This window comes from Eleutherodactylus coqui, chromosome 5, assembly GCF_035609145.1.
Source record: "Eleutherodactylus coqui strain aEleCoq1 chromosome 5, aEleCoq1.hap1, whole genome shotgun sequence".
NCBI classification, from domain to species: Eukaryota; Metazoa; Chordata; class Amphibia; order Anura; family Eleutherodactylidae; genus Eleutherodactylus; species Eleutherodactylus coqui.
Window position 1 is genome coordinate 225,131,726 of NC_089841.1, and position 16,269 is coordinate 225,147,994.

At 42.5% G+C, this 16,269-nt stretch overlaps 1 protein-coding gene across 2 annotated transcripts in view; it reads right to left on the bottom strand.

Annotated features, from left to right (window-relative positions):
- FREM1 (FRAS1 related extracellular matrix 1) overlaps positions 1-16,269 on the bottom strand; it is a 181,946-nt gene that overhangs the window by 57,553 nt on the left and 108,124 nt on the right. The window contains exons 25-29 of one of the 2 annotated variants that reach the window (XM_066604279.1): positions 15,027-15,441; positions 12,513-12,714; positions 12,145-12,289; positions 5,175-5,304; positions 3,033-3,105 (exon numbers count right to left, since the gene is read on the bottom strand). In XM_066604279.1, coding sequence (XP_066460376.1) covers positions 3,033-3,105; positions 5,175-5,304; positions 12,145-12,289; positions 12,513-12,714; positions 15,027-15,441 — 965 coding nt within the window. Of the gene's footprint in view, positions 1-3,032; positions 3,106-5,174; positions 5,305-12,144; positions 12,290-12,512; positions 12,715-15,026; positions 15,492-16,269 lie in introns of those variants that run through there. The other variant, XM_066604280.1, reaches the window with a different exon arrangement.

Genomic DNA, 16,269 nt, shown 5'->3' on the forward strand with positions numbered 1-16,269 from the left:
TCACATCTTTTATCCAAGCTAGAGGCGGTACAACAGGGTAATAGAGCCTCCATGCCTGCCCATACCACATCTTGTATCCAAGCTAGAGGCGGTACAACAGGGTACTAGAGCCTCCATGCCCGCCTGTATCACATCTTGTATCCAAGCTAGGGGCGGTACAGCAGGGTACTAGAGTCCCCTTTCAGTTTTCTGTAATAAATTCCCCTTTTGCTCTGATTCTGTAATCACTTATTTATATCAATGTTACAATAACAGAGAAAGTTTCATTTGATTCCAACAACTCCTTCTAGGTGCTTGATTTTTTCTGACAATGAGTATATTTTGATTTTGGATGAGGCTGTCATCAGTACTTCAAGCATTGAGTGCAGAATAAGGTTTCCCTTTGCTATAAGGCTAAAATCACACACAGTGGGAAAAATACTGAATGCTGTAGAATTGGCCAGTAATCCACAATAAAATCACTTAGGCTGATGTCACACAGATTTTTGCAAATTTTATTTTTTTAGCTTTTGTAGGAAGCATTCCTTAATTTTTTTTCTTTTTCTGCAAATAACACACGATTCAGATGTAAGCTGTAGGTGAATAAGGAATTATTATAATTTTTGCAGTGCATTCTATCTCAATTTTGGTGCATTTTATGGATCCGTAGCATTTTTTTCAAAATCGCAGCATGCTCTTGGTATGGGCATTTTTCCATAGTACAACAGGGTACTAGAGCCTCCATGACCTGCTCATAAAATATCTTGCATTCAAACTAGAGGCAGCCCAAGAGGGTACTAGAGCCCCCATGCCCACCCGTATCACATCTTGCATTCAAGCTAGAGGCGGTACAACAGGGTACTAGAGTCTCCATGCCCAGCCGTATCACATCCTGTATCCCAGCTAGAGGAGGTACACCAGTGTACTAGAGCCTCCATGCTCACCTGTATCACACTTGTATACAAGCTGGAGGTGGTACAACAGGGTACTAGAGCCTCCATGCCTGCCCATATCACATCCTGTATCCCAGGTACAGGTGGTACAACAGGGTACTAGATCCTTCTTGCCCACCCGTATCACATCTTGCATTCAAGCTAGAGGCGGTACAACAGGGTACTAGAGTCTCCATGCCCACCTGTATCATATCTTGGATCCAAGCTAGAGATGGTACAATAGGGTACTAGAACTTCCATGCCCCAGTATCACATCTTGTAACCAAGCTAGAAGCAGTACAACAGGGTGCTAGAGCCTCCATGCCTGCCTGTATCATATCTTGCATCCAAACTAGAGGCAGCCCAACAGGGTATTAGAGCCTCCATGCCCCCCCGTATCACATCTCGCATCCAAGCTAGAGGCGGTACAACAAGGTACTAGAGCCCCCATGCCCACCCGTATCACATCTTGCATCCAAGCTAGAGGCGGTATGACAGAATACTAGAGCCTCCCTTCAAGGGGTCAATTTTCAGCAATAAATTATCCCTATGCTTTGATATTGTAACCACTTACTTACCGTATATACTCAAGTATAAGCCGAGATTTTCAGCACATTTTTTTGTGCTGAAAAAACACCCATTGGCTTATACTCGAGTCAGGGAAGGGTTTAAAAAAAACCCCTCCATACTCACTTCCCAGCCGGCACCTGTGTCCATGGCGGCGTTGCAGAAAGCTGCTTTAATTTCTCTGTTTCCAGTGGCGGTTCGGCAAACTGCTTGAATTCTCCCCACTGTCATCCCCCGCCGTCCTCTCTGCTCGGCTCTGTCATTCCCCACTGTCAGGCTGTAATTGGTTGTAAATGCTGGATGTGATTGGCCGGCACTCAATCCAATCACAGCGCTTACGGAGGGGGATTTGAAAGCCGAGCAGGGAGATGACAGCGGTGGGAATTCTAAAGCCGCTTGCGTGCGGATGGGAGGCCAGAATGGGGGTTTTGTTTTTTTTACCCAGTATATACTTGAGTCAATAAGTTTTACCAGTTTTTTGTGGTAAAACATATTGACTCGGCTTATACTCGGGTCGGCTGATACTGGTATATCAATGTTACAATCACACATGGAAAGTTTCATTCAATTCTGACAACTCCTTTATGGGGGGGATTGTTTTTTGACAATGAGTGTATTTAAAGGGGTTGTCTGAGTAAAAAAAAAAAATTAAATGGACGAGCATTTGATAAAATAAGAAAAGCACTTACCTCTCTTTTTACATGACGGAAACAGTTTAGCAGCTCCATTGAAGATCCTGCTGTCAGCACAAACCAAAAGTCAGGTGACTGCTGCAACCAATCAGAGGTTGCAGCATTTCAAACTCCTAGCATCATGGAGACCAGGATATGAGTGGTGATGCCAGAAGAACAGAATGTGATGCTGCAGCCTCTGGTTGGCTGCAGCAGTCACCTAACTTCCAGTCTGTGCTGAGTGCAGAATCTTCAAAAGAGCTGCACCACTGTTTCCCGGGGAAAGAAGAGGGACAACTACTACTTCTTCTGTTATTTTATTATATGCCCTGTCGTTTAACTTTTCTCTTTTTCTTTTTTTTTTTAAACTTGGACAACCCCTTTAACAACTGTTACATTTATTTCTGTGGAATACACAGCAAAGACAATATTCACAGGAAGTCTTCATTTTAGACAAATGATGTATCAACTTCATCTGGTGTTCTGTAGCCACATGAAAGCACAAGATGGAGTTCTTTCATACAGATCAAGGGCATCTGAGGTGACGTCTGATATTTTTATTTATAGTAAAGCGTATGTTTTTCCTGATAATACACATTGAAGCTGCTGAAGAAACTCTTAGGAGAAGACTCATGTTTACTTGTAATTGATATGAAGCACTCTCATCCTTCCACCCAGAAGGTCTGGGACATCTGAGTTGTGTGTTATGACGCTATTACTGTATAATACACATTGCAGCTTCTGAAGAGCCTCCTACATCGCCTGACTTATCAGCTTACAATAAACAATGTTTATAGACATGTCAATGGACAATTGCCAAATATATGGAAAATAATAGAACAGACATTTCATCAGAGTGGTTTGGTTTAAAAAAGGAAGGTACCTGGATCGAATTGCAGAAGTCTTGAAGGGCTGGTAGAAAAATCTTTTCCATTCACAGCACTTACTCCATTTACCTTTACAAAAAAACAAAGAATTAGTCCTTCTACTTCTGTTAGAGTTTACTTTCCTTATTTGTCTTGCATTTGGGGTAATCATCATAGAATATTCTGTATTTACTAACTACATTGAGTAGAGTAGATGGGATTGAGGACAAATATTGTTGAGAACATTGCAGGCATTGTCCGCCACATAATATACCCTATTACATTACTCCAAGCTAATAGGGGAGGAGCCTATCCGGGGCCAGGACAGCTTCACATCCAATGAACTTGTAATGTGCTACTACTACAAAGATATCCATCACATGCTCAACATTTTCACTATATCGTCTGACTGTGGGCGTCCTATCCTATAGAACTTTCGGGAATCTTAATAGAGATGGTCCAAGCGGTACACCACCTTTATTTATAGTGACTAGAGATGAGCGAGCATACTCGGTAAGGCGATATACTCGAGAGAGCATTGCCTTTTCCGAGTACCTGCTGGCTCGTCCCTGAAGATTCAGGGTTGGGGGCAGCGGGGGGGGGGGGAGCGGGGAGGAGAGTGAGAGAGATCCCTCTCTCTCTCTCTCCCTCCTGATCCCCTTCGCAACCCCCCGCTCACCCCCACGGACCCCCCGATTCTTCAGGTAAGAGCCAGCAGGTACTTGGAAAAGGCGATGCTCTCTCGAGTAAATCGCCTTACCGAGTATACTCACTCATCTCTAATAGTGACCCTCTGGTACTGGACAAACAAAGATGGCCACACCTGCCTCTCTGACTACCTGATGCACACAGTGCATTAGTATACATCGTTAGTCTACGGCTGGTGTCACACGAGCACATGCGTACTTGTTTGCGGATTTTTGCTGCGTTTTCGCGTCGGACGTTGCATATTTGTACAAGAGCATTTTCACTGTACTTTATGTGCTCACGAGTCGTGCACAAGTGAACATGCACCGATGCTCTCAGCCATTGAAATGGCCAATTAGTTTAATGACTTCAAGATGCATTCTTTTCCTGCGCATTGGTGCTGAAAAATAGAGCACGCTGCGGGTTTTTTTATGCATTGCACTTGCGACCGCGCAAAATATGCGCCTATAAGTGAACCCATTAAAATCAATTGCTTCTATTTTCTGATGATTACGTGCAAATACTTTCATGTGACGCAAGCCTAAGGGATTGTACACACAACCGTATTTGCGCACGCAAGCGTTTCACGCACAAAAAGCAGAAAATAGAACCTAACATGTTGCGCAAGAAAAACGCAGCACGCTCTATTTTCCTGCACATTTGCACAAGGAAAGAACACATCTTGAACTCATTAAACTAATTGGTCATCTCAATTTTGCGTGCGACGTCCGCAGATAATAGAACTGATTGATTTCCATCAGTTCGTTCACAAGTTACATATTTTGCGTGCACAATGGATGATGTGCAGGGATGTGCAAAACAACCCGCAGCATGCTGCATTTTCCTGCGCGGGAAAAGAACACATCTTGAAGTCATGAAACTAATTTGCCATTTCAATGGCTGAGAGCATCATTGCATGTTTTTTTTTGCACGCGCAATTGCGCACGACTTGGCCATGTGAAAAGTACAGTAAAAACCACGCAAATATGCAACACCTGGTACACATATGCTTGTGTGATGCAGGCCTACGGGGGCTTTTACATGAAACGATTCATGGTTCGCACAAGCGAATGATGACAGAGCGCGCCCATGCAGGCAGATAAATCGATTGCTCGCAAATCATCCAATCGTTCACTTTCACTGTTCCCGTGTATTTATTCTGAGCAGTTAGCGAATGAACTTGCGTGAAATGAACGATAAATGAACGAATTATCGGTCATTTTCGCTTGTCTGAACAATAGTCGTTCCATGTAAGAGGGTCTCCCCATGCTTGCTAGTATCCGCAGAAGTGGTGCGTCCATATTTGTTTTTCCAGGACCGGAGGGTCACTTTGAGTGATGAGTAATTAATGGCAACGAGCCTCTCTGTGATTCTAGGCTGCATTCACCAAACAGAATACTTAAGCATGAAGTGCGACAATCCAGCCTGAGCGCTGCTCATATCAGCGAGTAAAGGAACATTTTGTCTGTTACCTGTAGAGAAATAAACGCCGAGTCTACAGGGTAACCGCTGCGTGCCAACTTCAAAGACACCAGCGCTTCCGTCTCGCACACCTCATATTCGGCCCAGAGCCACTCAATACGACACCATTTTATTTCCAAGCTGTGAAGAATTAAAAGAGTCCAGTGAAGTAATTATCGGAGGTCCCACGTACGCTCCTGCTGACAGTTGGTGCAGAAGTGTAGCGGCGCTCCCAGTGCCACAATGCAACTGCAACTTTTAGCAAGCTTCCTATCGCGCCCGCCCTCCTGCCGCATTTACAAAAATTGTAATTCACGAGTTTCCTTTGTAACAGCTATTCTCTGTCCGCCCACCTATCTACATGGTTGTACAAACGTCATCCTACGGATGCATACTTTATTTTGTGCTAGCATTTAAAGGGAGCCTTTCACCTATAAGCATCATAAACTAATTTGATTCCTCCTTTTGGAAACTCTGGCGCCGATTTCCGCTTGAAAACAGGACGAAATAGTAGAGCGAACTGCACTACTTCATCTTGTAAACTCTAGCAGAATACCGGACTGCTGGACAGAAATTGAACAGACCCCCATTATAGTCAAGGAGCGTCCGTTGGGCACCGTTATAAGGCTGAACAGTTTGGCTAGGGGGTGCTGTTTTACTGCTCTCTGAATGGAGCAGGAAAACGGAATCCCAGAACGCTGATGTCAATGAGAACTTATACTGGATACGTTATAAAGAACGTATAAGTGCTTATGGGATGGGTCCTGTTGAGTCTTGTCATTTTTCTACACATCAGGCTCCCTATTTCCGTGCGGTCACCCTGGGAAGACGGTGCAGCAACTATTAGCGCAACTCTTTTAATTCAGTCCATGCATGAATACTTTACTGTTCTCTATGGACTGTATGAGAAGAGCCATGCTGATGGTCGGAGTGGAGACTCCCCAGAGTGACAGTGCAGGAACTGGAAACCCGAAAAGTATACAAGTCACCCCCTGGACTCCACGGGACTAGAGATGAGCGGGTGTAAGAGCTAAGGCAAATTACTCGAGCGAGTATTGCCTTTTGGGAGTACCTGCCCGCTCGTCTCAAAAGATTCGGGTGCTAGCGGGGGTGAGCGGTGAGTTGCGGGAGTGAGCAGGGGGGAGCGGGTGGGAGAGAGAGAGATCTCCCCCCCCCCCCCCCCCCCCCCCCCCCCGCCGGCACCCGAATCTTTTGAGACGAGCGGGCAGGTACTCGCAAAAGGCAATATTTGCTCGAGTAATTTGTATTAGCGAGTACGCTCGCAGATCTCTACACGGGACCTATCCTATAGGCACTATAACTTAGTGAGAAGTAAGTGAGAAGATGTTCCAGATTGGCGCTGTGTGATAGGATCGAGCATCTTACTAGCAGTTAGACACTTTTCCCTTAAGTCTACCAGCTCAAGGTTGACTTAGGGTCCTTTTAGACGAGCCGAATGGCGTTTGAACGAGCGAGTGACGTCATCGCTAGCTCATTCGATCCTGCAGCCTGTTCAGCGGGCAGATACATCATTGGCTCGTTTAAGTGCGATATTAGGCAGTCTCTTGGCCCGATATCACGCTTACCTGTGGGAATGCTGCCTTAATGTAACGCAATTCTAACTACAATTCTTTAGGACTTTGATTAATGAATCCGCCCAAATGTAAATTAAAGCAACACAAATCTTGGTTATTTGCGCTAGATCACATACCCGGATGACCGCTTTAATGTACATGATGTACTAATAATTTTCTTTTTTTCTATGAATGGTCCAGAAATTGTTAATGTTTTGTTTTTACACTCAATGAATCAGCAACCCCGAGTGTTTAAGTCTGAAGTACGGATTTAGTTTTCTTGAAGCGTCCCTCTTATTTCCGTTGGTGTTCTGAACTTTGCAGCAGAAATGTGTTTTTTAAAAGGTCATAACTTAACAGACATTTTCTTTAATTATGGTGCTGATTGCAGCTTTCCTTTCCGTTAACGCGGCCCAACAGCACAGGACAAGGGGGCCATCTACTGGACAGATATGGCACTGCTAAGTACCGCAGCTGGATACGGACTTCACAGCATGTAGCAAATATTAACACAATTTGCAGATCTATTTTTAGGGATGGATTTACCGGATTAAGCCCATCACATAATACTTAAATCACATTGATCTACAACATTCAGATTACTTTACCATGAATACGCAGGAGCTAAAAAGGTCAAATGATTCTTTGCAGCCCGATATTAATGTAATGTTTCTCATTCATTTTACTCAATATCTGTGTAATTCGTAACACTAAACAGCTCCATTCATGCTAATCTGTAAGGCGGACGTCACGGCACAGGGCTCTATACAGTTAGCAGGACACACCTGATACAAAAGCAAACAGTGTACAATAATCAGTAGACTTCTATGGGGTGTTTATAATATCTGACCAAGTCTGCTATCTTATGATATCTACTTCTGGTCTTGGACCTGGTGCAAAAGTTTTGGCTGCAGTTTTGTAAGAATCTGAATGGCACCATTGTCATTTTATGTCCCATTCTATTATTGCTGCTGGCTTGCAGAGCGGATCCAGTGGGGGAACTGGCAACCAGGATGCCGCTCCTATAGGGAAGCAGACGACTACAGGTGCAGCCAGGTCATGTAAGTAATGGGATTTTTTTCCTTCAATTTCTAGCTGAAGGGGCTACTTTGTATAAGATGCCCCCAACGCCGCTCCCCCCCACACACACCTTAAGGCCTTATACACACGACCGTATATACGCAGCATACAAAAATTAGGCAAAAATCGTGATCATCTGACGCATTGGATTCCAATGTATTTATTCAGATGAACGATTTTTACCAGTGTAAAAAAAATTGCGCCTGGAAAAATAGCATATTTTATATGCTGCATCCAAAGATCAGTCTTGCCCCATCTTTGGCCGAGATACACTGGAAGCTCCCATAGACTCCTATGGGAGCTGAAAAAAGGGAGGTAGAGGGAGTTTAGCAGCATTCAATCATAGGATTGGATTACAGTTGGCTCTAATTAAGCATTAGAAGTCATTCCGAGGATTTTTGCCGATTGAGGGATTTCTGCTCTGAGGCGGATTTTTTTTGCCGGTACACTGCAGCCACCTGTGTGATTTGGCACCTGATTGCTTAATACTGTGTCTACAAAGAAAACGTATATATGCAATATATTCAGGTATACGTTGTTAAAAGTGGGAGTTAATGGCAGACATATCCAAACGTAACATTTTTGCATAGACTGTGTTTTACTCCATTAGACGAGAATATATATATAGTAGCAATGCTGTGCCAGAGATGGCCATTAGAGAACAGGTTGTATAAAGAGGTATCAGGCAGGGAAAGTGTTGTGTTCTGCCAATTAATCAGCTCCAGATTTGCTGCCCAGTGGGTCCATTACAGCACTAGCTGGTCCACTGCAGAGCTCCTGCTGGCTATCTGAGAGAGCCACGAGTCTTACAAGAGAGGATGTCCCCATGAATGACACCCGGTAGGGTGTGAGCTATGGACTTTGCTAATGTTAAGGCAATGAGTCCTGTTAGTTTGGATATAAAGATCCTACACAGCTCGCATCTAGGTGGCTACTCTTTGTTTTGATGCCTTTGAACTTTGGTGCTTGCAGAATTCCTAGGACCGCCAAGATCATGAACAAAACAGTCCTAGACCGCATCAAACCAAAGTTTTCAAATTTAGTAGATATGGTGGTGATGAGCCTTATCAGCACCGTTCAGCGGGATATCGCTGATGGTATTGATTCAGCTAGTATCCCGCTCCGAGAGCACAGCAGAAGTATGCAGAAGACAGCGCTTCAGCTGTCTTTTGCATACCCTGTTCAGAGCGCTCAGCTGTTTACCAGCTGAGCGCTCAGAGAACATAGCAGCTGTATACAGAAGACAGCGCTTTAGCTGTCTTCTGCATACCCTGCTTGGAGTGCTCAGCTGTATAACAGCTGAACGCTCCTAGAACACAGCAGCTGTATTCAGAAGACAGCGTTGCCGCTGTCTTCTGTATACAGTGGCAGCCTTCATTTACACACTAATAAGCTCTTAAGTAGCTAATTGGCTACTTAAGAGCTTATGCAAAGTGAACACTCAAAACTGCCATTAATTTGCCATTTGAGCAATCATCTTGCCGTGTAAATGCACACAACAATTATCGCTCAAAAGATTGCTTTTGAGCAAATTTTGAGCAATATTCATTGTGTCTAAATGGCCTTTAACCGGGTAAAGATAGAAGATAGATGTGATGCCTAAAACAGCAGTGTGAGCATTCCTGTTCGTTGATACAAATAAACACTGGAACAGCCAATTTTTAGTAAAATTCCAGTCTGGTTGTGATTTCCTGGTGTGTTGCCAACTCTTTGATGGAGGAAAGATGGTGGTCCTGTGAGCTAATAACCCCCAAGTGATCACAATATATAATCAAATAGATCCCAAGTATATGCAACTGTATGCTCTATATTAATGGATTCAATCAAAGCATTTTGTTGGCATATAGCTGTAGTTTGGCAAATTCCAAAGCTTGTCTAAATACTTAGGATAGCAACCATGCCCCTTTCTCATTGACCTAGCCTTGGAATTTGTTTTTCTTTGCACACATAAAAAACAATGGCAAAAAAACTGTTTCAAAAGTATAAAAATAAAATGAAATCTGCAGAAGGCCTTTACCTATCAGGCCAACTTCACATGAGCGAGCATGATATGGGGCCATGAATCCCTCCCATATCGCGCGCCCCACCATGTGAATTTCCTGAGGATGCCAGGCATTTTCATGCCCAAACAGCCTCACATCACTTTGGGGATGCAGGGAATCCTCTGCCGCGGTGGAGGATAGCGAAGTTTTCGATTAGCGAACGAGCCAAAGATAATTAATTATCATGCTTGCATGAAACGAACAAATCATCTTATGTCATTTAATCATTGGCTGCGCTTACACTGAATTCATACTAGTCATTCAAATTCGAACGATCCAGCGATATTTTTGAACATCGTCCCGTGTAAATGCACCTTATTGTACAGAAATAGACCAGCCCTCCCAGTAGGAAGGCTGGCATGAGCCCTTTTACTGCTCTGGACTTCCAAATCATTGTATTCCTTTTTTCTTAATATTTATTTACATTTTACACAGCAGCCCGAGTTATTTGGAATTGGGGTTGCACTTGGGTTTATGTGTTCTCAAACTAGGCAGCTTCTCAGTGAGCATAACTCCTATGTGATGGTAATACATGGACCCTATGACAGAAACTGCTTAGAGGGGGGCACAGACACTCTGTTAATGCTGATGACCACACAGTGCCTATCACACAGTTATAATAGCGGAGATCACAGTTCATCCTCCTCACTGTATACTGTAGCTTATTTAGATTAACATAGAAGAATTATCCCCCCAGCAGGAAGAGATGGCCCAGCATTTAGTTATTACTGTACTGATGCATCATGGGATTGATAGCACAAAATAGTGAAAGCAAGATCAAGATGGTGACTGACAAGCGTCAGACAGGAGGCTGCAATGTATGGAAGAGTGCAATACACACAGGAGACTTCGACAGTGTAGCAGGCAATCAGGTGAAGGGTGCGGAGATGAAAAAATGATTTTTATTTTTTTTTGCTGAAGTTACCCTTTAATACAATTGTTCATATCCAGGAGAATATCATCGTTGTCAGCAGCATGCCTCCCATTCGCATGGGCTGATGAGCTGCCAGCAACTATGATTCTTTTAAGTAGCATAAATGCGTTTGTTTGTCCATCTGCTAATTAGGGGCATATTTACACAGCCTAGCGATCGAGCAAACAAACACAAATTCCTGATCATTCGCCTGTGTAAGGGCTCACTCAGCCGAGCAAATTTTTTACGCATGTATAGGTGCGTTTTCAAAATGGATCTATTAGAACCAATGCTTTCCAATGAAAGCGGTCACATGTCCGTTTTTTAGAAGCAGAAAAAAATTTGCACCTGCAAAAGATAGGACATGTGAGTGTAAATTCAGCCGGTCATGCGATTTTTTTCTACATGATGTGTGATGTTTTTCCCCACACCTATAAATGCGTGAAAAATTTGCTCGTCTGACTGAGCCCTAAAAGAGCTTTATACCTCTACCAAACACCTCAGGTGGTGACTTATCTCCTTTAGGAACAAAAGAATCATGCTTGTTAAATTGAACATGCCTGACCTTTTTTTCCCCAACATTGGTTCATCGACATTGGTGGAACATCTAAGACACATTAGACGGTCAGCTAGTCCCACTGAAATCATGGGGTTGGGCCAACTTTTATATAATTTATATGTCTACCTTTAATGCCCATTTACATGCAACAATTATCACCTAAAATTCGTTCAAACGAGTGAAAGTGAGTGATAACCATTACGTGTAAACACAAAGCCAACTTGCACTATTTGTTTACTTGTTGTTTATCGCTGAGATTCAGCCTACATAAAAAAAAATTGTTAGTTTGTTCGGTTGTCGTTCGTTTAAACGGCATTCGTTCAGTTGTTCAGTCTTTCAAACAAATATGGAGGGGTGGTTGGGAGGAGGGGTGATTGTTTGCCCAGCTAAACACAATGACTCATGCCCGCAGTAGACAGACTAATTAAAAACCTCCAGGCTAGAGATTCTTCACAAATACACACGTCCAGCTGAGCAAAGAACATATTCAGTGTTTACATAGCGAATGAGGGAAATGGTGAGGATTTCAAAATGATTATCTTTACGTGTAAACGCTCAACATTTGAACGCAAAAGAGTCATTAAGTTGTTCGTGTGTTCGTTCAAACGACAATCGTTGTGTGTAAATGGGGCTGTAGGTTGATGTGCTTTAGTCATCAGCGGCTGATGGAGGTCCTTACTGTAGACAACAAGCTGGTGCTATTTGCTAGAGGCAGACAAAGCTTGGTGGAATATACCACTGGTGTTCCTATGTGCTATGCAGATGGTGTTCGCAGAAACAGATATAACAAGTAAATGATACATTCTGACTTACATTTGAGGCGCAGCTTTGTTTCCAGAAAGATCTGTAACTTCAAACTCTACGGAATCTTCAAAGACATCAACCGATGGATTTACTATATACAATAAGGACTTGCTTCTCAAATCCTTCTGCGTGAATTGGTCTGCAATAAACTTGCCTGCATAGACAAATATTAAAGATTCATTTTCTATTGTAGCAAAATGTAATTTTGTACCAAACGATCATTGCTAAATAAAAGAAGATGGAAGTGTTTTACATTATGCTGTGATTATATCATCCCTGACCAGAAACAAAACAGAAGCTCAGCTTAAGATTCAAAGTTTAAGAAGTTTTACATTCTGTACCATTTGTGCAGTAATATAGAGCTTTTTTGTCCTTACCTGATATAACATTCTCCAGATATCCCCTCTGAGGAGCTCTTAATATTTTAAAGACAATTTTTTCCTCCTCTGTGCCCGGACTAATAGCCTTTACTTCCCTGGATGTTATATAGATTCCATAGCGACCATCATCAAGAAGCTGAACTTTGGTTGCACAATGAAGGTGGACAATTCTAGGACTTGTATCATCTGGAAAATCCACCTATGTGAAGAATATGGTGACAACATATACTCATTAGTATTTTTATGGTTCACTATATATTTATACACTAAGGCTGGCCAGTCACAAGATATAGCTTTTGGCTTAAAACGTACCTGAGTTTTCAATACGTTTTCCAAAATACATCAGATTCTCCTTACCCGCTTATTTGCTGCTCTTTGCATCCTGTTTAATGTCTGTCAGTTTTGATTTTCAAGTGGTCTTCCTCATTTTTTTGCTGTTTGCAATCAACTTTCAGGTATGGTGTATATAGAAAGCCTAGCATTCTGCCAGTAGTTCACTGTCCTGCACTTTCTTGCCCTGACTTACCATGCCACATTGAACAGTCTGTGGTCCAATCAGCGGGGGGAAATATCTGAATGCCTGCCCCCTCTGCTTTTCTAGGATGATTCAGACATTCAGTGACATTTTGGCCAAATAGTTAGTAAACCCACTATAATGTGTGCCCAGAGGCAAAGATTGTGGAGATGATTATTACAGTGTCTACATATTTGTCAGCCTGCAGCCTCTGAGTGCATGGGAGTGCCCTTGTGAAGATAGCCCCTCCCTTTGTTCCTAAGAAAACATCCCTGTGTACCTAACAACAGAGAGTGATTGCAGAGAAGCTGCATGGGAGACCCCCAGAGGCAACTACTTCAAATGTGATTTACAGTGATAAAGCAATAAACTTTTTAATGCAAGTATATTACAGAAATGATGAGACTAACACAAGCTAGTAGACAAGCTTAAATTGTTTGAAGAGTTAGTGCCCCTTTATCCTCCGTTTTGATCAACAGCTATCTTTTCCAACTCAGACATAACCATGCACATTTAGATCCCCCCCCCCCCCCCCATGCATGTTAGCTTGAAGACAAAGGAGAAAGAAGCTGCTACCCTGTTAAAATCTAGCATTTGCAGTCTTTCTTTTAGATCATGAGGCTGCCTCATACACATTATCAGACGACCCCAACAAATTCAGGGGCTTTGGCCAACATTAATCAAATCTGTATGGGTACCTTAAAGGGATTGTCTCATGAAGACAACCTCTGTCCAAATGACCCCCTCTATCAGCCACAGCTGAGAGCCTATCCATACAATTGGCTCTTGCTCTAGTGAATTTGAAATGTCCAGATGATTTGTCTGGCTGGCTGTGGCTTTTCCTGGCAGAATTGGCTATTTGTTGTGGGTAAATGGAGCCTGACCTGCATTGATCAACTGGCATCTCCAGTATGAACGCGTTGTATCTGAGGAGGCAAACTCTTTAAGAACACAGGAAAGCTGGTCAGCAAGTAGCAGAATTTTTGTCATCAAAATGACACAAGCCTTCACAGAATCTGGAGTGAACCCCATTATAAATAATATCATAAGCCACTGTCTGGATCCAACATATGATGGACCTAGCACATTATAATGGCTTCCACTATAAACAAAAGCCATGACGTTAGTGTGAACAGACCCTTAGCCTGTTATTCTTACCTCTTCTGCTGGGTATATTTAAAGGGGTTGCCCCTAAATGAAGTGTTATGACTTATCCACAGGATAGGTGATAATACCCTGGTGGGAAGGTGGAGGGTGTCTCACCACTGAGACCCATATAGATCCCGAGAACCAGGTTCCCATGCCTTCCTCTTCTGCTTACTGCACCCCAAAAATGAGAATTGCAGCTAAACATACACTTTGCTGCTTCATTTAATTCAATGGGGCTGAAATTTCCCTCAGCCCCACTGAAATTAATGGCGTGCTACCGCACATGCTTGGGAACCAATTCCTTCATTGTGGGATCTTTGGAACCCTTGTAGTGGCAATTACTGTAGGTCCTCCTAGTCGGACCCCTACTGATCAGATAGCTAGTCATATCCTTTGAATACGGTATAACTTTCTTTGGTGGGACATTCCTTTAAGTTGGCCTTACACATGAAATAAAAGTCAGATGAAATGGTCAACTTTGAACTTTTCAGCTTCTATAGTCTTAAAATGATATTTAAACACATTATGGCTCATCCTTCACCACTTTGTGCATTACACTTTTTTGAATGTTGATGGTTATTTCATTTATTTGAACCATCTGAGATGTGATTGATTGGCCACACTCTGCCCCAACCTAATATTGGGTATCTTTCAGTAAATATTTGCAAGCTACTCTTTCAAAAACTTGAGTAAAGCAGAGAAGTAATACATCCAATGTACATATTTCCTTTATTATCAATGCTTTTTTATATGGAGGAAAATTCCTCAACATGATGGATCTTAGTCAACTGTGTTAGTGTAGTGAGCACGTACCATGCATCCCGTTCTATAGACATTGTTACACCTACCTGTACAATGAATGGCACTGGATCCATCTGTACCTTTCCATCCATTATAAATCCTTTATTTGTTTTATCCATAAGCAGAAATGTGAATTTGTCAATCTGAGCATCTTGCCCTCCATGTTTGTAGGCAACATCCATATTATCAATATCTTTCTGGGTGAAGTTGTTTCTCCGTATGGGTGTGCCTCTTAAATATATTTGCCCATATTGAGGGAGGTTGACCAGCAAAAATGTAATATTCTCCATTGATGTATCTGGGTCAGTTGCCTGAAGAATGTCTGGTGTGATCAACGCCATAGATCCTTTCACTTGTCTAAGGCCATAATTCTTGGACAGTGTTGGAAGAGTTTTGTCTACCATCTCCACTGCTATGTCCAAGGTACCATGCTTTGTTCGCAGCCCATTGCTGACAAGGAATCTAGCAAAAAGAGGCAAGGGAGCCTTCAGCAAGTGTTCCTGTTTCACCATCTACACAAAAGAAATGATAACATACCTTTACTCAGGAGGTTTTCCTTAAGCTTCCTTGGGCATCTATGGTTTTGAGGTCTAAGTCTATCTTCTAATGTTATAGTATGGTTAGCTATTTTGCATGTAGCCACCAGGAATTGCTCATTAAAGTTAGACCTGCATATGGAGTGTGTATTAGGATATTTCCATGTACTTTTTAGAACAGCACGCTACATGGGGCCCTCATTTGTCTGTTGTCTTACGATGATAATGGAGAGGCAGATTTACACATAAAGTATTATAAATCTGCCTGATATAACAGAGTCTCTATAAATATGTTTTTTTTTCCATTTACTCCTATAATCCTATGATGTTTTAGACTCCTGTCCATCCTTTTCCTTGTTGAAGTCCCCAGTCTTGCTGTAAATTCTTTACCTCTGTGTTTACTAATATACAAGGATGTCTCAAAAGTGTGGAAACACTCAAAGACAATGGAAAGAGTTTGGCAGATGGTGATACAATTTTGCATACAAGCTGTAGAAGGGGAAGCCTGTTAGACCATGTCACTAACATGATGGCCATATTGAATGCCGCCATCTTGGATTCAACTCTAATTTTTCCAATCGAAAGGTAGGTGTGTGATATATCAAACTGGAAAAGAAATTCACATTGCAGTTGCCAAACGTCTCTCCAAATTCTAGGAAACAGGTTCTATCACTGATTAACCAAAATCTGGATGACTAAAAGCATCAGCCAGGGCCCACAACGTGACACTCATCGTCTGTCTCTAGAATGAGGG